Below are 22,218 nucleotides of genomic sequence, written 5' to 3'. Positions count from 1 at the left end.
ACAATTAGATGATTAGAATCGAGGTCTCACACATGACCTCTCTGCAATAACACACATCCCAAACCCTGGAGTGAAGCATCAGTGTGAACGACAAAACCACCTGATCCAAACGGTAGAGCCAACACTGGAGCGGTAGTCACATGGCACCGCAACTCGTGAAAACTCTCCTCGCACTCCGACGTCCAAAAGAATGGTACACCTTCCTCGTCAACTGTGTCAAAGGCTTAGCAATCTAAGAAAAGTTCTCCACAAATCTCCGGTAGTAACCTGCCATCCCAAGAAAACTACGAATCTCTGAAACTGTCGTCGGACGCGACCAGTTCAAAATGGATTCCGTCTTACTAGGATCAACGGAAACACCGTCTCGTGAAATCACATGACCAAGAAAAATGACTCGATCAATCCAGAATTCAAATTTGCTCAACTTAGCATATAACTGTCTCTCTCTAAGTATCTGCAATACTGTAATGAGATGGAAAACGTGCTCGTCAACGCTGCGAGAATACACAAGGATATCGTCGATGAACACTACCACGAACTTATCCAGAAAGTCGTGAAATACTCTGTTCATCAAATCCATGAAGACTTCTGGAACATTCGTCAATCCGAACGGCATCACTAAGAATTCATAGTGACCATACCGCGTACAAAATGCTGTCTTAGATATATCCTCATCTCTAACCCTCAACTGGTGATATCCCGACCATAGATCGATCTTCGAATAGATAGAAGTACCCTGTAAATGATCGAAAAGATCATATATCCGCGGAAGGGGATACTTATTCTTCACCATCGCTTGGTTAAGATGTCGATAGTCTATGCAAAGACGCATCGACCCATCTTTCTTCTTAACAAAAAGGACTGGGGCTCCCCATGGCGAAACACTCTGTTGAATGTAACCCTTATCAAGAAGATCCTGAAGTTGACTCTGCAACTCTCTCATCGCCAAAGGTGCTAATCGATATGGAGCTCTAGAGATCGGGGCTGTCCCTGGCATTAGCTCAATGTCGAACTCGATCTCCCTCACTGGTGGTAAGCCTGGAATCTCCTCCAGAAACACATCTGGAAAATCACGAACCACGGGTAACTCCTAGATGTCTGGTCCCTCCAAGGATGCGTGAATGGCGTAGATAAGGTAGCCTTCCCCGCCAGACTCTAAAGCGCGCCGGGATTTAAGAGCAGAAACCACTGGCATCGGGGGCCGTGATCCCTTACCATAGAAGTACCATGTTTCGCCATCCTCAGGACGAAACTAAACAAACCGCTGATAGCAATTCAATATCGCTCTGTAGGTATTCAAGAGATCTATCCCTATGATGCAATCAAAATCTTCCATAGCTAGAACCATTAGGTTAACACTAAGTTGATGCCCCTCGAAGTCTAAAATACAACCCACAACTAGACGCTTGGCTAAAACCTCGCTACCCATAGGAGTCGACACTACTAGCAATATGTCTAACGGAACATAGGATAAGCCATGCATCTTAGCGAATCGCGCCGAAACAAAAGAATGCGATGCACTAGTATCAACCAAAACATAAGCAGGAAAACCACATAAACTACAGGTACCTGCAATCATACGGTCACTATCCGCCTCCGCCTGCTCCTGGTTCAGTGCAAAGACTTGCCCCTGAACATGCGGTCGTAAAGAAGAAATGACCCTGGGAAGGAGTCTGAGTAGGTTGTCGTTGAGACTGTTGCGACTGCTGGTGCTGCTGAGAATACTGTTGCTGATAAGGTGGCTGCGAGTACTGAGGTGGCTGAACAAATGCCTGAGAACATCCGGAACCACTAGCTCCACCAATCAGCATCGAACAATCCCTCTTCATGTGACCCTCCTGGACACACTAAAAACATGCACTGGACGATCGACCACACTGTCCTGGAGGATGCCTGCGCCTGCACTGATTACATCGGTTCGGTCTCTGACCACCAAAACGATGCACTCCACCGGATCCAGATGAAGAAGAAGTGATTCCCGACTTCTTGAAAGACTGGCCTCTCGGGCCCAAAGAACTAGAACTTGCAGGCCTGGAAGAAGAAAAGAAGAGTCCCCTGTTCCTTCAGATATTTTCCTTCGCCTGGTGACAACGGTCCACCAAGCCCTCGTAGGTCATATCGCTGCCCACCGCAACCATCCGATGAATCTCAGGGTTCAGTCCTTGAAGAAATGGTCTTATTTCTCCACAGAACTATCAACAATGTGAGGACAATAAGATAGCAGATCAAAGAACTTCTCCTGGTATTCCTCAATCGACATCGTCCCCTGTCGTAGACTCAGTAACTCACTGGCTTTCGTCTGTCGCAGAGCTATAGGAAAGTACGGTCTCTGAAAAGCAGTACGAAACTCGACCCAAGTGGCTGATCCTCTCGCTGCTTTGAATGGTGTGGAAGTAGATCTCCACCACTTCCTCGCTCGACCCTCATGCATGAAGGCAAGAATCTCCATCTTATCCGCTTCTGTGAAACGGAACTTCTGAAAACACTGCTCCATCCTCTCGAGCCAATCCTCAGCCTGCTCAGGCGTCTCGCCTCCTGTCAAAGGCCTCGGGCTAACCTCCTTAAACCTGCGCATGCTCACTCTCTTGTGCTCCTCAGGTTGTCCTTGACAACGTCTACGATCGTTCGGATTGCCCCAACGACCGCCGCCTCCAATATCATGGCTCTCATCGTAGTCTGCCATGTGTTACAAAATAACGAATAATAACTTAATCCGCTTTACGTAATTTCCAGTGCAATGCGCTTTGATACCAATAAATGTAGTGACCCAACCCAGATCCACTAACTAATCAGAGTTAAGATAAAGTGCATGCAATAAATACATAAAGCGTAAGGAGCGGACAATTTAAAATACAACAAATCCAATCGGCAGAATACAACCTACGATAGCACAAGTGTATAAATACCATTATACAACCAAATCGAAGGTTCAGGGTAAACAAATCCCTACCCTCTAAAGCTACATTGCTCTAGGATCCTCAATCCTACTGAGAGCCACCTGGACCGTCCAGCCTCAAACCTGCCCCGCCACAAGGTACACCACAATACCCAAACACAGGGGCGTGAGCGACAACGCTCAATACGAAAGCAATGATATATGTACAAATATGCGCACACAGATGATTTAAAATCTCAGGTAAAACACTTGCTCAAGGCGCCAAAAATATACAGTACCGGCTAGAGAGCTACTCCGCGGGGTACTCGTATATTCTATATCAGGGTTGAGTCAACCCCATCCTGACTCGAATCCAAAACAGGATACAAGTCCCATATGGAATCTGTCATGCCTGACTCGAGTCCAACATGAGATCATTGTTCCCTATGGCAACTGTCAATGACTCACATCTCGCGGAATGCAGTCATACGTAAAATTATGCGTGTGCTAAGCGGTAAAACATGCTTAAAATATAATAAAACATATAGCACATACTCATGCAACATACATGCAAATATATCATGTCGGCTATCTCGGTCAGTACTTACGTACCTCTAACACTGCTGGTAAAAACTTAGCTCCGCTGGTCTAGACTCCAAGCCTACTAGTCCAGTTACTGCTACTACAAGGCAATTACCCATGCATCATTAATTAAGCTCTAAAAGCCTTAACTAAATATTGCATACTCTTAAATATTTTTAGGAAGCCAAAGTTATACCTACGTCCGTCATTATCCCTTTGCTGTCGATAACCTCAAAAATAGGCCTCAGCTCCGCTACGACGTCTAGATCGCTGCGCCACTTCCGAAATCCCGATAGGACGCCTAGATCTCCCTAGATCTGAGTTAGAAAGCCTAGGAATCGAGAGAGAAGAGAGGTGCGAGGAAATGAGCTCTCGGACCCTCTATTTATAGGTAAAGTTCGGGCCGTCCGAACTCGACTTTGGACCCTCCGATCCGGTTCGGATCCTCCGTTCCTGACTTTGGAGCCTCCGATCCTGTTCGCAGCCTTCGATTCTAACTTTGGATCCACAGAAGTCCCATCAGAGTTGTTACCCATGACGCATTACCTTCGGAGCCTCCGATCCGAGTTCGGATCCTCCGATCTTAGGTTCGGATCCTCCAAACCCTTGAAACCTTTCCAACCATTTTCGAGTGTTTTGGATCCATTGTTGGACTCCATTAATCCATTTGGAATTTCCTTAATCATGTTTTATTAAATCTAAACATGATCACTTGATTATTATCCATTAATCATGAATTCTGGATACGGGTCACTACACTAGGGCTGGCCCTAGGGAGGGTCCGTGGTGCATGTGTGAGGGCTGATTGTAGGTTGGTTGAGTTGAAGGGATGCAAATGGTTGATTTAATCCTAGGTGTGTAGTGCAGATTTTTGAGTTCCTTTGCTTGGGCTGTTGTGTTTGGCCTTTGAAAGGCTAGTTCAAGAGGTCTGGGCAATGGATGAGTCTAATTTGATTCAATCCTAGAATGTGGTGAGCGTGTCGGTTTATTTTGGGAGCCATTTGCTTAAGTTTTGGATAAGTTAAGGGTAAAAAAAGATAAGGTGGTTGTGCAGATTTTTGGTGGAGTGTAGTTGCTGCCCGGAAATTTGTTTTGTTCGGGCTGCTCAAGATGGCATAGGAGGTTATGGTCTGGTAATTGGAAACAAGAAGTAAAGGAGATTTCGGTACGAGCAGGAGGGCATTCGGTTAAGGATGGGCTAGTTTAAGGGCCGTACGAACCGAACGCCCGTAACGAGTCTAATATGGGCTAAGTCTAAGGAACAAGAAAAGTTCATATTCTTAGGGGCAACCAATTATTCATTATATTTTCATGAGTTAAAGTTTGATTCCATCCTTTAAATTTGCTTATTCGAGCATGTTGTTTCCATCTTTCGCGTGAGTTAAGTTTCAAGAAAATTGTATTCAAGCCTTTACGTTTTCAAGTCAAGTAAAGGTTAAAGTTGACTAAAGTAAATGTTTGAAGATAAGTAAAGTAAAGTTTTTGAATGAAGTGAGTTGATTGTGATGAGACGTGAAATGTGGATCGGGGGATGCCTCGACTCACTTTCCAACCAGACATGTAGTGTGCGGCCGGGAGACATCTCGGTTCCCCTACAAAATTAGACGTGTAATGTGCGGATGGGAGACATCTCAGCTCCCTTACGAATTCAGATGTGTAGTGTGAATTCGGGAAACATCTCGGCTCCCCAACCAAACCAGAGTAATGGGGCAATGTGGCGTCGAGAGAGATCTTGGCTTCCTTGTCGGCATAGTACTATAGCCATTGATTGATCAAACCAGGGGGTGACAATCGAAGATCTAAATCCACAGAGGAAAGTTTAAGTTAAAGTTAAAGTTATGAAGGTTATGTTTAAAGGCTTGAGTTGAGTTGAAGTTTAAAGTGTGAGTTTTGTTGTAATGCATGAGTTCATTGCATGTGACCTTCTTTATAATTTCAAGTCTCATTTCCTTTTCATTAAGACTTTTCCGAAAAAATTTCAAGGTATTTTAAGTACCGTTCATGTATTTGAATCCTTTGCTATTTCATGTTTTATACTTGTTGAGCCATTAGGCTAACTACATTTGCTTTGTGCAGGTTATATTTTCGTTGAGATCGAAGGGCATGAGTTTAGAGTGGACTGTGATGCGGACACGGCACATCCCTCCGACCTGTGCTGGTCTTCCGCAGATTTTCTTTTAAATATTTAGTTGCAATGTCCTCTAGTTTGTTTATTGGATTGATGTAACTTTAAAAATTTATAGTCTATGTTTTATTTATTGGAAAATTAATCATATTGTCGTTGTGTATGATTCAAAAGTTTTAGCAGAGGATGTTTATGCTTTATTTTCGTATTTCGGAGATTCTTTTACTGTTAGGTTATTTAGTGATAATTATGTCGGTGAATAGTATTATGGGGTACATTGACCTGTCTAGTGTAAGTTTAGAGAGTTTATTTGATGCATCTTGTTGTTTCGTTTAATCTATTAGTGTGTTGGTTGACACAGGTGGTTTGTTAGTGTTTTAAAAATTCATGACAAATATTTTTTAAAAATCTCGCATTTGTTTAGTTATTTATAACTATTTGTTTATGAGAGGTTAGGGTCGTTTCAAAAATAGTTAACTTCGAAACCTAAGGTTATAAATAAAACTATAAAGCTACAAAGAGTTCGGAAGGAATTTGTGGTGAATTGCCCTAGATGGAGCTCATAATATCTGCTGAGCTGTTGGATGATGGGAGGGAGGGGAAACCTAATACCTCCCTACAACTATTCCAAATAAAAGGTATAACATCCCTCTTGAGGGTGGTAAGCTCGGTCCTCAGGGCAGGAATTATGAATTCATAGTGTGAGGGGGCGTGGGACAGAGCTCTTATATTGTCCTCATCCAAAGCATCTAGTTCGAATGGGTACTGCTCGTACCACGGCACCCCAGGGACGTCAGAAGAGCTGAAGTCAGAACAAGAGCAGGGTCCTCACTCGCGGGCTCACCTGTGGAGGTGTGCACAAGGGAATCATATCGATCCACCTCATGGAACACCTCATCCAAACACTCATAGTGGGGACGGGGTGGTGATTCCATGTTAATATATCTGTTTACTAAGGAAAAGGGTTGGGAGCTCGAAGAGAAGGCTGAAGAGAATATCAACGAAAGCAAGATAAGGGCAAAAGTGAAAATGAAATTTTTACAGTGAAGGGGTATTTATAGGAAGTTCGGATGAAATTGGAACGTTGATCTTGGACAGGTGGACGGCTAAGATCTCTTAAAAATTAAAAAATTAACCGTTGCATGTGATGATTACACATCTTGTCAGAGTGACAGCTGGACTCCCATGGTAACCTCAGCTCGGTATTTGTTAGGGTCATCTCGAAATCAAAACTTAGCAAAATTCGAGTCTTTCACCTTAGTTCGTCTTCTAAGGGAGGGACTTGTGATACCCCGGGAGGAGATTAACACAGCTCGTTGATGATCCTAAGCCCGAAAGCCCTCACTATCAGTCTAAAGCTAGCTAGGGAGATCGTCCTAGGGAGTTCGGGAGCTCGGCCAAGCTCTCCCACTAATATTCCCAGGTCGGTTAGGGAGCTCGGGAGTTCGGCCAAGCTCTCCCACCATTATTCTTAGGTCGGTTTGGGAGCTCGGCCCAAGGAGCTCAAGAGCTCTGCCAAGCTCTTACAGTCTTATTTCAGCAGCAGGCTAGCTTATCAGGTTGGCTCAGCGGCCTCAGCAAGTTAGGTAATGTAGTGACCCATAACCAAACTGAGTAATTAAAGTACTAATCATGTTTAAGATGGGTTGATAAGTGCAATTTATGCACTTAATTTATATATGATTTGACTTGACTTTTGTGATGTATCGAGTGGATATTATGCGTATTTGTTGTTGTTTTTCTGAGTTGCAAGGATTGGCGCAAAAGTAGCAAGAAGAAGTGAAAGGATGAATTATGGAGTATCAACTTAAGAAAATTACTGGGCATTATAGAGACATTCAAATCCAATCTTTACCGTTCATAATAATGTTTAGGATGTTTTGAAGCTTCTGTCAAAATTTCAGCTCAATCCGACGGTTAGTTTGGGAGTTATGATTTTTTGAAAATTGTCGCGCGTTGCAGAATTCCATGTGCAAGAGGAAGGCGCGCCTGCGCCATCCCTGGACGTAAAAAGAAGTGTAAATTCGAGGCTTAGGCGCACCCTCGCCACTCTACTGCACGCCCGCGCCGTCGCGAAGTCAGATTTTGTAATTTTTTGGGAAGGAAACTTTGAGACTTTTTTGGGCTTTATTCGGCGGGCTTCGAGTACATATAAAAGGGACTTCTAGGAGACAATCAAAGTACAGGGAGCCGCCACAACACAACAAAAAATTAAGAGAGATTGATCGTGAGTTTTTGGAAGAGAAATTTGGACAAAAACGTGAAGAATTTGAAGAAAAAAACATGATTAAGGAAATTCTCGATGGGTTAACGGAGTCTGGAAATGGATTCAAGACACTCAAAAATGGTCGGGAGGGGTCCACATAATCAGAAACGAACAGACGCTCCGTTCAAGCATCGGACGGTCCGATCGTAGCTAACGTCACCCATGATGTCAGCAAAGATGACATCATTTCTTACGTAGGAGATGGGACACCGGACTCTCCGTTCGTATCGGACGCTCCGATGGTTCCATCGGACGCTCCGTTCGATGTCTATAAATAGAGGGTCCAAGGCTCATTCCAGCTCGCTCATTTCCTCTTCTCTTCTCTCGTTTTCAACCCTTTCTAGTCAGATCTAGGGAGATCTAGGCGTCCTATTGGGAATCCGGAAGTAGCGGAGCGATCCCGGCATCGTAGCAGAGCTGTGCCTGAGATTAGAGGCGATTCGACATCAGCGGGCTGACGATGGACGGAGGTATAATTTGCCTTCCTAAAAATATTTAGGAGTATCTATTAGCTTATTTAAGGCTTTTAGAGCTTAAATAGTGATATATGGACTTTTGCATATGTAGATGCAGTAGAGCGGACTTGTAGGCGTGAGATCTAGATCGGTATGCTAGGATTTGGCCTGCAGTGCTAGAGGTACGTAAGTACTGACCAAAATATCCGGCATGGTATATATGCTTGTATGTTGCATGGGTGTGTGCTATTTGGCCATGTTTTATTATTTAGCATATGCATGTTTTTACGGAGATTGCATCCAGTACGATGTGAGTCATGGCAGTTTCCATTAGCGATGGGGTACACCTGATGGATTCGTGTTTGGGGATTCTCAACCCCTGGTTTTGTTATCACTAGGAGCGACCACGACGGTAAAGTAGACGCTATAGTTGATGAGGGTACTGTTGGAGAACGGTGATCAGATCAATCAGAATTGATACCCGGTGCAGCGAAAGTTTAAAAATTTTATATGGAACGATTCCATATCATGGGTATCAAAACTTTACGATTTAATTGTGCATGTAAAAATTAAATAACAATTAATTTTTTACCTCCAATCTCGAATCGAGATTATGGACACCAACAGATTACTCTGCTCTTGTTGTATATCCCAGGAACTGATGGACGAACAATTCTTCAATCAGGTCCACGAACAGAATTTTAATCCCTCTGATAGATTGCACTAGAAAATCTATCAGAAGTTTCTACGAAGAGAATTAATGAATTTGATCTGTTAAACCAGACTGCAAATTCAAAATTCACAGGCTGAAATTTTTCGAGCAGAGAGAGGAGAAGGGGGGGGGGGGCGGCCACTTTTAAAAACACAGCTAGGGTTTTCGAAAATATTTTGTGACCTCTGTTCTGTAATTTCTGTACTGCAATAACTTATTTATAATGTGGGGTGCTAACAGCTTAGGGCCCATTAGTCATAAGTTCAAGCCTGACAAGCAAAGCCCGCATGTTCAGAAATTAATATAAAATTCATCGTGACTCAGATTGATAAACCAATTTCACCAATGTTCACAGAAACCATTTCTGCATCTTTTAAAGTCAAGATAAATTTTTTGAATCCGAATTCAGTGGTTTCCAAAAATGCCCATCCCTATGTCATTTTAGGAAATCTTACTCCTCTACTCTTAAAGAAGAAGTCCCACTTCTTTATTCATTAAATTTAAGTCTTTAAATTTAACTATCTCAACGGGGATTAAAAATCAATTACTTGTGTGACCCTCAATGGTTCAGGGATACAGCTAGCCGTGGGCTCACAACTCCTTGTGACTCGGAACAACAATTTCCGACTTGCCCATCGAATCATGGTAAGAGCGCCTAGCAACATCGCCCCATGATTCCCTAGGTATCACTGATAGTTCCTGCAAGAACCAATAGATTTTGGTTAGCGTACAGTACGGTCCCTTCATCCATATATCCCGATCGAATCAACAACCATTGGTAAATCGAGAGTCGTTCGAGATTCGATAACTATGCAATGCATCTTGACGATCAAATAGTGACATCGCATGTGCTACTAAGAGACCATTTCTTAAAACACATCATGTACTCTGGCCAGAGATTCGTCACACTAATATCTCCTCAGATTGCATAGGATATCCACACTAGCAAGTATGTGGTGAATCCTTGACAACAAAGCATCGACTCCTATATATGTCATAACTGTACCCAATCCCGACACCTGATGACCTCAATAGAGTCGGTAAACGAGTCAAAGTACAGTACTAGCATATAGAGTCTCAATGATGTTTCAAGTAGTAAGGACTAATGGTGTACAACCAAAACCACGGACTTTATCCACTCGATAAATGATAACCACTTGGAAAGTCTGGATAGGGTAGTTCGATCATTCATCGTATGAATATCCATTTGCATGCTTTGAACATCTCTATGTTCCATACCAATGAAACGTGGTACTCGGCATCGCAAATGCTAGTCTCAATCTCGAGCGATCCTTATCCTTATTAACGGACGGCTCAATCGACTAGGAACTGTTTAGAATATACAGTGACTATAAGATGTGTTTCATGATAGCCATCCCCATGTGCCACCACATCTTACATACACTATAGTATATTCAAGGTCTTCATCTAAACATCTTATAGTATGTCACAACATAATAATATGATAAAAGATAAAGTAAACGCCTTTATAAAAGTGTAAATTATATTAAACAAAAGATTGTTTATACAAAGAGTCATCAAAGCCCTTAGCCACAAGTTGGCTCACCAGGCACCCACTCTTTCAGGTACCCCGCGGAGTTGCTCTCTTAGCATGGTACTGTATATTCATGGCGCCCTGACCAAAGTGTTTTAACCCTGATTTTTAAATCATTTGCATGCTCATATTTGTATATATATCATTACTTTCTTATTGAGCGTATTCGCTCCCCGCCCCTGTGTTTCGTGTTTTGGGATATCTTGTGGCGGGGCAGGTTTGAGACTGGACGGTTTCGGCGGTTCTCAGCAGGGTTGAGGCTACTACCGAGCGGAGGTAGTTGTTAGGGATTCTGATATCCTAAACTTTCAATGTGGTTGTATAAATAGTATTATACACTTATTATTGTCGTCGGTTGAATTCTGCCGATTGGATTTGGTGTATTTTAAATTATCAGCTCTTTACGCTTTAATTATTTTATTGCATGCGCTAATTACTCTGATTAAGTTGTGAATCCGGGTAGGGTCGCTTCATTTATTGGTATTAGAGCGCATTGAAACTGGGAATTAGTAAAGCGGATTTTAAACATTATCTATTATTATTTGACAGATGATAGACTACGATGAGAGCCACGACAGTAGAGGAGGACATTGGGACGATCTTAGAGATCTTAGGTGTGACCGTCATAGACACCGTGAGGAGCGGAGGAGGTTCAGTATGCACTGTTTCCTTCAGATGAGTCCTAAGACATTAGTAAGAGGTGAGTTACCCGCAGTTGCTGAAGATTGGATCGAGCGCATGGAGAATTGTTTCTGAGAATTCCAGTGCACCGAGGAACAGAGCATGAAGACATTGGATTTTCTTCTAGAGGGTATGCCAGGAAGTGGTGGAGAACTACTTTCGGACCTTTTATAGCAGCCAAAGGAGCAGCTACTTGGGCCGAGTTTTGTACAGCTTTTGAGAAGTTGTATTTTCCTCCAGCCTTGCATTAGGCAAAGGCTAGTGAGTTGCTGAATTTGTGTCAGGGGACGATGACCATTGATGAGTATCAGCAGAAGTACTTTGAGCTACTCCTATATTGTTCTCAGTTAGCCAGCAGTTCCGAGGCGAAGTATGATTTTTTCCTTCAGGGTCTGAACCCTGAGATTCATCAGCTGGTTGCAGTAGAAAGTGATATGACCTACGAGGGCTTGCTGAGCCGTTGTCACCAAGCAGAGGATAGCATTCGGAGGAACATAGCCTTACATTCTTCCAGACCGACTAGCTCTTTGGGATCGAGATTTCAGTCCTTCAAGAATCAGGGTGGCACTTCTTCTTCCTCTTCAGGATCTGGTGGTGTGCATCGTTTTAGTGGCCAGAAATGGAATCGTTGTTAGCAGTGCAAGCGGAGGCATCCCCCAGGACCATGTCCTCATTTTACCGGTGGTTGTTTCCAATGCGGTGAGGTGGATCATATGAAAAAGGATTGTCCTAAACTTATGGTAGCGACGAGTGGTTCAGGAAGCGTTGGTGGTTCTCAGACTATTATTCAGCACTAGCCATCCCAGCAGCAACGCCAGCAGTCGCAACGACAACATTCTCAGACTTCTTCCAGAGGTCATTCCTCTTTTTGACCACGTGCCGAGGGGCAAGTTTTTGCACTTAACCAGGAGTAGGCAGAGGCCGACAGTGATCGTATGATTGCAGGTACCTTCAGCTTATGTGGTTTTTTTGCATGTGTTGTGATTGACACTGGTGCGTCTCACTCATTTATTTCGGCACGATTTTTTAAGAGGTATAGATTCCTTATATTCTTTTAGATGTATTGCTAGTGGTTTCGACTCCGATAAGTCAGGAGGTTTTAGCTAAGAAACTAGTGATGGGTTGCATTTTGGATTTCGAGGGTCATCAGTTGAGCACTAATTTGATGATATTAGCGATGGAGGATTTAGACTGCATTATTGGGATAGACCTTTTGACTAACTATAGAGCAGTGGTTGATTGCTATTAGAGGTTTGTTCAGTTTCATCCTGAGGATGGTGATGTGTGGTATTTCTATGGTGAGGGAGCGCGACCCCCGATGCCAGTGGTTTTTGCTCTTAAAGCGTGTCGTGCTTTAGAGTTTGGCGGGGAAGGCTATCTTATTTACGCGATTGACGCATCCTTGGAGGGACCGAACATTCAGGATATTCCAGTGGCCAGTGAGTTCCCGGATGTATTTCTTGACGAGATTCCAGGCTTACCACATGTGCGTGATATCGAGTTTGACATAGAGTTGTTTCCAGGGACAGCACCGATTTCCAGAGCTCCTTACCGTTTAGCTCCATATGAGATGCGAGATTTGCAGCAGCAGTTGCAGGATCTTCTTAAGAAGGGCTACATTCGACCTAGTGTTTCACCATGGGGAGCCCCAGTCTTATTTGTCAACAAGAAGGATGGTTTGATGCGTCTGTGTATAGACTATCGACAGCTGAATCAGGTTACTGTGAAGAATAAGTATCCTTTTCCACGGATAGATGATTTGTTTGATCAGCTTAAGGAGACGTCTGTTTACTCCAAGATTGATCTGCGGTCAGGTTATCATCAGCTCAGGGTCAGAGATGAGGATATCTCGAAGACAGCATTTCGTACACGGTACGGGCACTATGAGTTTCTAGTGATGCCGTTTGGTTTGACGAATGCACCTACTTTTTCATGGATCTGATGAACCGTGTATTCCGTGATTTTCTGGATCAGTTTGTGGTAGTATTCATCGATGATATTCTGGTTTATTCTCGCAGTATTGATGAGCATGCCCAACATCTTCATTTGGTGTTGCAGACTTTGAGGGAGAGACACTTGTATGCCAAGCTTAGTAAGTGCGATTTCTGGATTGACCGAGTTGTCTTCCTTGGTCATGTGATTTCTCGAGATGGCGTAGCAGTTGATCCGAGTGACAGACTCATAATATTTTGTATTTTATCATTTTCATATGCTCATCGGTGTGTTTTTACCTTATTTTGTAGGTGGAGGAGATTTTATGAGTTTGAAGGAAAGCTGAGCAAAAAAGGTGATTTTTGTCACACTTCAAGTTGAAGTTTTGAGAAATTGAGCAAACAAGAAGAGGTACTGAAGCAAGGCGTGGGCACGCTGTGTGACTACTCTGCTACTGTCTTGTGGTGAATAGAAGATCTCAAAATTTGAAAACTAAATACCATATTTTAGGAATTTTAAATATGGTATTCATTTTATGGAAGACTTTTGAAAAGAGAAGATTTTCTTTTAGATAAATATTGTTGGAGATTTGTTTTTATTTAAACTTATCTAGATTATCTTGAAGATAATCTTATCTTTTTTTTAGATTATTATTTTCCTTTTTCTCATAAGTTTTACACTTTAGTTTGAGATTTGGGGAGATTTACATATTTCTGCTCTTCTTCTAAACGCTTGAACCGGCCACAGATAGAAGAATTTTCTTCTTCTTTATTCTTCATAATTTTTAGGTTTGATCTTTTGTATTTTTAGGGAATTATGAAGCCAACTATGCTTAGATAAGTTTTTAATTCTGATTCAAGATATATTTTCTTGTATTTCAATTTATCACTGTGAGGTTATGAGATTAAATTGATATTCTTGTTTTTTTTCAGTATTTGTTGATTTATGATTTATTTCATGAAAGTTGTAGGTCGATTAATCTGAAAAATTAATTGATTTTACATCTTTTGAATGTTATCCATGAATTCAGTTATTCGTAATTGTCATGAATGATTGGTATTTGAGTAGCGATAGATTAGGTGTATTGTGCTATCATAGAATATTTAATCTAAATAAATCAATGAAACTAGATTTAACAATTGTAGCCATCTCGACTGTTAGATTTTAGGACTAACTGTTTTCACAAATCTAAAAGCTATTTTTAATCAATATGTAACGATATCGTGCCCAGTTGGTTATTGATAAGTTTTGACTGGATGCTGGGTTTGGTCAATTAAAGTAGGAAAACACAAAAATCTTAGTGGCTATCCCTATGATTTTAAGGTTAATTGCTAGAAACTGCATGAATAAATTATGTGTTAGCCAATGACCAGTGATATAATTGGAATACGGAAACTCCTTGAATCAGAGTTGGTAAAATATTGAATTTCTTATTGATCTCACTTATTTAATTCCTGTTTTATTTTCATTGTTGCAAACCAAAAACCCCCTTTTTACTGCATTTACTCGAAATAAATAATTCTCTTTCCCTGTCGATTCGACCCTGCTCACTCTTGTACTCATTTTGTTAAGGAGTAGGTATTTTAAAATTTGTTCGCTGACGACATGCTTATCAAATTTCGGGGATTGTTGTTAATAATTATTTCTTTCAAGTTTTGCTATTTATTATTTTTTTTTTCCTTTTTATGTCTCGTTCTGCTCGTACAGGTGAACTAGAATACATTCCAGCAATCGAGAAGACAGATATGAGGTTGAGAAAAGAAGCGTGACTATGACGCAACCAAGCATCAATTTCATCTCTTGGTTTGAATGTTGCATCAAATTCAAGTGAGTCTGAAAGGTAATATGAACCCGAATTTGAGACTGAAGAAAGTGATTTCGAAGAAACAGTGGAAGCGCCAACACAAAGGACCCTCAGGGAATTAGCTAATCCTAATGTTACTCAACAACCATTATGCATTCAATTCCCTTCTACTGATGCAAATTTTGAATTAAAATCTGGTTTGATTCATTTGTTTCCAACTTTTCGTGGTATTGCAGGTGAAGATCCACACAAGCATTTAAAGGAGTTTCACATTGTTTGAACAGCCATGAAACCCCAAGGAATTATAGAAGAAGAAATTTCATTGCGAGCTTTTCCATTCTCTTTAGCTGAAAAATCCTAGGATTGGCTCTACTATTTTCCCTATTGAACTATAAAAACTTGGAATGGCATGAAACAACAATTTTTGGAAAGTTTCTTCCCAGCGTCATGAGAAGCAAACATTAGGAAGGATATTTGTGGGATCAGACAGCTGCATGGAGAGATTTTATACGAGTATTGGGAGAGATTCAAGAAATTGTGTGCGAGCTGTCCTCAACACCAAATTTCCGAACAACTCCTAGTTAAATATTTTTATGAGGGCCTCTCAGTTTTTGATAGGAATATAATAGAAGCTACAAGTGGAGGTGCATTGGTAAACAAAACACCTCAAGAGGCAAGATATCTTATCGCCAACATGGCTGCCAATGCACAAAAGTTCGGAACTAGGGAAGACAACGCCCCACAACAAGTTAATGAGGTAAGTGCTAGTCCTATTGATCAAAAGTTAGATTCATTGACTTCTATTTTGGAAAGGTTGGTTGCAGGACAAGTAAAACAGGTCAAATCTTGTAGTATATGCTCGGGTCTTGGTCATCCAACGGATATGTGTCCGACGCTACAAAAAGATCAAGTGCAGCAAGCTAATGCAGTTGGTGGATTTCTTGGACAGACACTACACATATATGATCCATATTCTAATGACTACAATCTAGTATTGAGGATCATCAGAATTTCAGCTATGCTAATCCACAAAGGAATCTATCTATACCTCAAATGACATCATATCCTCCTAGATCACAACCTCTACCAGCTTCCAATACAAGTGAGTATCTAGAAAATATTGTTAAGAACCTAGCCACTAATACTTTGCACTTTCAACAGGAAAAAAAGGACAACATTCAGAATTTGAACACTCAAGTGGGACAGCTGGAAATTGCCATTAATAAGTTGGAAGCACACAATTCAACTGGTCTAGATTCTCATACTGTGGTGAATCCAAGGGAAAATATTAGTGCAATTACTTTAAAAAATGGTAAAGAATTGGAGGATCAAGCAAATGTGGTACCATCACCAACCAATAAAAACAAAGATAATGAGATAAAAGTGAAGGAAAAAGGAATTAATCAACATGATGCACTGAAAGGTCAGTTTTCGCCTCTCTTTGTGTATAAACGTGTTCCCCTATTCTCCCTTGCATTGAATAGGAATTGTGAAAGTGTTAAGGAGTTGAATGAAACTTTTCGTAGATACGGGGTAAATATTCCTATATTAGATGATATTAAACCAGTACCTCGATGTGCTAAAATTTTAAAAGAATCGTGTAATACGAAAAGGATACAGAATTTGAAGGAGTGTCAAGGGGTAAAGGTAGGAGAAAATGTGTCTGCTGTTCTGCAAATAAATATTTCTATCAAATGCAATGATCCAGGTATGTTTTCTATTCCTTGTACAGTTGGTGATACTAAACTTGAAAAGGCTATGTTGGATTTGGGTGCTTCTATCAATGTCATGCCTTATTCTGTTTATAATTATTTGAAACTTGGACCTCTGAATAAAACTGCAATTGTGATTCAGATGGCTTATAGGTCCACTATTTATCCCAGGGGTGTAATTGAGGATATTCTTGTGAAAGTTGAAATTTTGGTTTTTCCTACTGATTTTTATGTGATTGACATGAAAAATAGTGATTTAAATAGTCCAATTTTGCTAGGAAGACCATTTCTAAAAACTTCGAGATCTATCATAGATGTTAATGATGGTGCTCTTACTATGAAATTTGATGGTGAGATTGTTAAGTTTAATATTCATTATACAATGAAATATCCTAGTTGTGAAAGTAATATTAATGCTCTTGATATCACTGGTCACATGTCACAAGAAAATACGAAATTTGTGGATGATAATAATTTAGAGGAGATTGTTGCAAGACCTACTGAAAATTCTAATACTATATTTTTTCTCTGTGGTTTGCAGGAATCACATGCATCTAAAATTGAGCGAAAACTTCCTCCAGATGGACCTAAGCAAATACCCATGGAAAAAGGAGGAAGTTATCAAGAGATGGGGATTTCCAAAAAATTAAAGCAGAACAAGCATAGACTGAAATTTGTTATGAAAATACTCAAATGGGTGAAGGTGGACAAATGAACCATTTTTGAACCACCATGAGCAACAAGAAAACATGGAGTCGAGCATAACGACGATAAACAATTGCGCTTTTGGTAGGCAACCCAACGTTTTATTATTATTTTTTTTAGTTATTGAGTTTGGTTAGAGCTTTGAAAAAAAAATCAGAAGAATATTTTCAACAAGGCATGCCCACGCCTATGGAAAAACATCTTCTTCCTCTTTGTTTAGATTTTGAAAAAAAAAAATTACATAATCTCTTACTATTTATTAAAGCTACGCACCATATAAAAACTGATGTAGTGTCTTGGTCTGTTTTTCAATTATCCCAAAATACCTCTATGCCCACGATCCCTTCCACTTCTCCAATTATCCTTCACTCCTTGCTCACTCTTTGCTCGGCCTAAATACACGCACATGTTCTGTAATTAAAATTTTTTTCTTATTTTCTTCTTGCACTTCCCCAGTTTCCACGTTCTCGACTTTCCAAAGCCTTTATGCAAGCAAATGAAGTAAACACACGTAAAATTCAATTTTAGAGGTTTGTAAATTTTTAATGTTCTTAATTATAGTCTCTGCTTAGTCTTATCGTTTGAATTTGCTATCCAGTTCGTGAAAAATCTTTGCATTTGAGTTCTTCCCTGATGTTTGATGTCAAGGTTTGGATATTTAACAATTTGCACGCCAACTGTTTGTATAATTTGAGAAATAGGATGCTATAATGTTGCAACTCAACGTTGGATACTTCGATGACCAACATGGAAACAAGTTATAAAGTGAAGAGATGCAAGGTTGAGAATTGAAAAATACAGGTAAAATTCTCTCGGTCTTGGCTATATTTCTTCCCCTGTTTTGGGTATATTTATATTATTTTGACTTTTTCATTAACCGAAATCGTTCCCTGATGTTTGATGTCAAGGTTTGGATATTTAACATTTTGCACGCCAACTGTTTGAATAATTTGTCAAATAGGGATGCTATAATGTTTCAACTCAACGTTGGATACTTCGATGACCAAAATGGAAATAAGTGATAAAGTAAAGAGATGCAAGGTTGAGAAATGAGAAGTGAGACACATCTCTTACTATTTATTTTATTTTTCATTAGATATATAGAGTATAAAAGTTAATTTTTACAATGTGCTTAGTAAACCATTAGACGATTAGGAAACATATTTTCCTGTTATTAATTGTTTGATAAAGTATGCGTATATTTTTAATCTCTATGATGATCCTCTTTTGCTCAATATTTTATTGTTAATAGAATTTAAAATGCTATTCATTTTATCTTATTTATTGAGACATTTGTATTGAAATTCATACGTGACGAATCTCCATTGGATTTTTTTCAATATTGTTGGTTCAACTTATTTGGAGTTTCAAAAGGATTTCTAACTTATTTAATTTCCCCACTGTTGGGTTTTATTGATGTGTTGAGCTCTATAAGAGGTTAGATGTGTTGCCTTTTTATGAGGATTAACAAATGTTATCAAGATATATGTTATTTAAGAGCATAAAATTTAAAAACATCATAATTTAGATTTTAGTGTCAAATGAAACAATCAACAGAAATACTGTTGAATACCATGTTGGAGTTGATACTTTTTTGACGATCAATTTTATCTTATTGATTATGTTGAATACCAAATCTACACTAAGTAATTTTAAAATAAATATTATTTAAAAAAAAAATTCACAATATTTATTATCATGTGGCCAGTCGCTAGTAATAATAAGGAATAAGCGTGAAACCCTTCTTTTCTTTCTCCCCATTCATATTTATTGTTTCTCTTCTACAGGTGCCGCCCCCTCTCTTCTCAACTTCTTACCAGCATTGTCGATCGTCTCCGCCATCTTCCCTCCGTCGTCCGCCGTCTGCTCAACTCCAGTGCCGCCGTTGCCTGCTTTTGTCTTTCATCTCCACACCAGCCATTGTCTGCCTTTCTCTCATCTCCAACCCACCGTCTCAAGCACCCCCTTTTCTCCTTCACGGTCGCCGTCTGTTCTTCTCCTTCCTCACAACACCGTCGCCGTCCGCGCTCGCCACCATCATTGTTTGTGCCTGTCTGCGCCATTCTTTATCATCTCCACAGTCATCGCAACAACCATATTCACTCCGCCATCTTCACAAGATCCATCTGCTTCTCTCCTTCATCTGCAAACACCAGGGACACCGCCGCTTCCCTCTTCACTCCATTGACAACCGCCGTCTGATTCCCCGCTGCTATCGCTCTTCTCCAGCCTTCCACCAAAAACTCCGTACGCTCTCACCACCATCACAGGTCACTGCCGCTGCTGTCATTTTTTTTCTCTCCAGCCATCTGCTCACCACCGTCCCTTAGAAGCGCTGCTGTCTCTAATCTCCATCTGCGCCAATGCTTGTACTTCTCTGCCATTCACCATCACCGGTCGTCACCTTCACCATCACAGATCACGTGCTACTTTCCTTCACCTTCACACCATCGCTGCATTGGTCAACCTCTCCGACCGCCGGCCGCCGCATTCCATCCCCATATCACCGAGCACTTACACCCGCGCCTACCCTCTCCTTCTGAATATTTCTTCCGGTGTGAATTTCGTCCAGCCACAGCCACCACCAGCGGAACTCGGTGATATCTTTCTACTTTTCAATTGATCATTCGATGAATTCTTATTTTTGTATAAGTGATTATTAGTTAAACAAGTGATATGAATCTAAAAGGCTATCGAAGATTCATATTGTAATCTTCCAAGATTTTTCTCATAATTTGTCATCGAGATTAGAAGGAATTGAGATCCATGACAATCAAGTTGGAGAGCAAGGGAGCCAAGTTGGAATGCATGGAGTTCGTGGTAGAGTACTAAAATATTTGAAGATACTAGAGAGATCAAAATCCAATCTCCACCGTCCGATATGTAGTTTAGGATGTTATGAAGCTACGGTTAAAATTTTGGCTCGATCCGACTACTAAAACTGGAGATATGAATTTTTAAATAATTATTCACAATTTGGAACAGCTTCAACGCCTAAGCACCAGAGCCAAGCGCCTAGGCTCTAGTACGTGACTTACACACACTCGGCGTGTAGCGTGTTTTTTCGGATTTTTGGTAATTTTTTAGTATTTTTGATATTTTGTGCTATTTTTGAGTGTTATAAGTCTATTAAGAAATTTTTAGATGATATATTTTATATTATTTTACGTTATTTTTTATTATTTTGTAGTTGTATTATAAATACAAATATACATTCATTATTGAATAGATTGAAAAATTATGAAAATTGATTTTTATCAATTATAATTCTTTCTAGAATTATGCCAAAGCTATGCTTTGTTTATCAAATCAAAGTTTAACCACTTTGTGGCGTTTGTTGATTGTTCTTAATCGTGGATTGTCAGAAACAAGTTCTTCTGAAGGTTCCGTTGAGATCGATTGTTTATCTCGTGATTATCTGTTGCTATTTTCGTTGTAAACTAGATGTGGATATCCAAAAACTGTGATTATCTGTTGTCAGTTTCATTGTAAATTAGAGGTGGATATCCAAAAACTTACTTGTTTCAAAAGATTGGGACAACATTATTGACTTTTTTTGTTATTGAACTGAGGGTGCGATTCTTTATAATCGTGTTTGTTTTTCATGACATCCAAGATTCTTATCATTTGGTATCAAAGTTTAAGGTTTCATTGATTCAAGTAAGTCGTATATTTCTATTTGTTCTTCTTATCTATTCTTTGTGCTTCTTATCCGTTCTTCGTGTTCTTTGTTCTTCGTTCGTCGTTCTTTGTTTCTGTCTATCTTGTTGCCCAAGTTTCTTGTATCTTGTGCTACAAGTTATTTTTGAAAAAAAATTCGAAAATTCAAAAAACAAATAAAGAGGATTTCGAAATTGGTGAGAAAAAAAAAAGAGTGAAAAAAAAAAGAGAGGAGGAAAGAAACGAGAAAACTTGTGGATAAAATTTCTTGTTTGCAGGTAAATAGCAAGATTTGAGGACAAATCTTTTTGAAAAAGGGGAGTCTGATATGAATCTAAAAGGCTATCGAAGATTCATTTGTTCCAAGATTTTTCTCATATTTCCATCGAGATTAGAAGGAATTGAGATCAATGACAATCAAGTTGGGGAGCAAGGGAGCCAAGTTGGAATGCATGGAGTTCGTGGTGGAGTACTAAAATTTTATGAAACACTAGAGAGATCAAAATCCAATCTCCACCGTCCAAAATGTATTTTAGGATGTTATGAAGCTAGGGTTAAACTTTTGGCTTGCTCCGACTGCTAAAACTGGAGATATGAATTTTTAAAGAATTATGCACAATTTTGAACAGCTTCAGCGCCTAAGCACCAGAGCCAAGCGCCTAGGCTCTAGTACGTGATTTACACACACTAGGCATGTAGTATATTTTTTAAGATTTTTGGTTATTTTTGAGTATTTTTTTATATTTTGTGCTATTTTTGAGTGTTATAAGTCTATTAAGAAACTTTTAGATGATATTTTTTGATATCTTTTATATTATTTTGCGTTATATTTTATTTTTTTTTAGTTATATTATAAATACAACATATACATTCATTATTGAATAGATTGAAAAATTATGGAAATTGATTTTTATCAATTATAATTATTTCTAGAATTATGTCAAAGTTATACTTTGTTTATCAAATCAAACTTATCAAAGTTTAACCACTTTGTGGCGTTTGTCGATTGTTCTTCTTCGTGGATTGTCAGAAACAAGTTCTTATAAAGGTTCCGTTGAGATCGATTGTTTATATCGTAATTATCTGTTGCTATTTTTGTTATAAACTAGAGGTGGATATCCAAAAAATGTGATTATATGTTGCTAGTTTCATTG

General features: G+C 39.8%; 2 protein-coding genes and 1 long non-coding RNA gene across 4 annotated transcripts; 2 read left to right on the top strand and 1 right to left on the bottom strand.

The window, feature by feature from the left end:
• Positions 1-232: 232 nt before the first annotated feature.
• Positions 233-793, bottom strand: LOC140873855 (uncharacterized mitochondrial protein AtMg00860-like). The gene is made up of 2 exons (XM_073277132.1): positions 642-793; positions 233-494 (listed from the first exon to the last, which is right to left on the bottom strand). The coding sequence occupies exons 1-2, from the start codon at positions 791-793 to the stop codon at positions 233-235; spliced, it is 414 nt and encodes a 137-aa protein (XP_073133233.1).
• A 14,888-nt stretch (positions 794-15,681) lies between these two features.
• Positions 15,682-17,414, top strand: LOC140873846 (uncharacterized). Its single transcript, XM_073277122.1, has 2 exons — positions 15,682-15,978; positions 16,149-17,414. Exons 1-2 carry the CDS (start codon positions 15,682-15,684, stop codon positions 17,412-17,414), a joined length of 1,563 nt encoding a protein of 520 aa, XP_073133223.1.
• Positions 17,415-17,747: 333 nt separating this feature from the next.
• LOC140875926 (uncharacterized) lies at positions 17,748-20,514 on the top strand. Of its 2 annotated transcripts, XR_012148614.1 has the most exons (4): positions 17,748-17,934; positions 18,106-18,205; positions 18,366-18,460; positions 19,192-20,514. It is a non-coding gene; the product is annotated as an uncharacterized lncRNA (long non-coding RNA). The 2 variants fall into 2 exon arrangements; XR_012148613.1 differs by lacking the exon at positions 19,192-20,514 and having other exon boundaries at positions 18,366-18,478.
• Positions 20,515-22,218: the final 1,704 nt, after the last annotated feature.

The sequence above is a fragment of the Henckelia pumila genome, chromosome 1 (assembly GCF_033568475.1).
Source record: "Henckelia pumila isolate YLH828 chromosome 1, ASM3356847v2, whole genome shotgun sequence".
Taxonomy (NCBI): Eukaryota; Viridiplantae; Streptophyta; class Magnoliopsida; order Lamiales; family Gesneriaceae; genus Henckelia; species Henckelia pumila.
Note: the sequence above shows the minus strand (reverse complement) of the source record. Positions and strands in the feature narration are given on the sequence as shown.

Coding starts and splice junctions, on each gene's coding strand:
- LOC140873855 (XM_073277132.1), bottom strand. CDS start 793: ATGGTGAAGAATAAGTATCCCCTTCCGCGGATATATGATCTTTTCGAT. Junction 495..641: donor AAGACAGCATTTTGTACGCG/GTATGGTCACTA, acceptor GTATTCTCGCAG/CGTTGACGAGCACGTTTTCC.
- LOC140873846 (XM_073277122.1), top strand. CDS start 15,682: ATGGCTGCCAATGCACAAAAGTTCGGAACTAGGGAAGACAACGCCCCA. Junction 15,979..16,148: donor ATTCTAATGACTACAATCTA/GTATTGAGGATC, acceptor CACTTTCAACAG/GAAAAAAAGGACAACATTCA.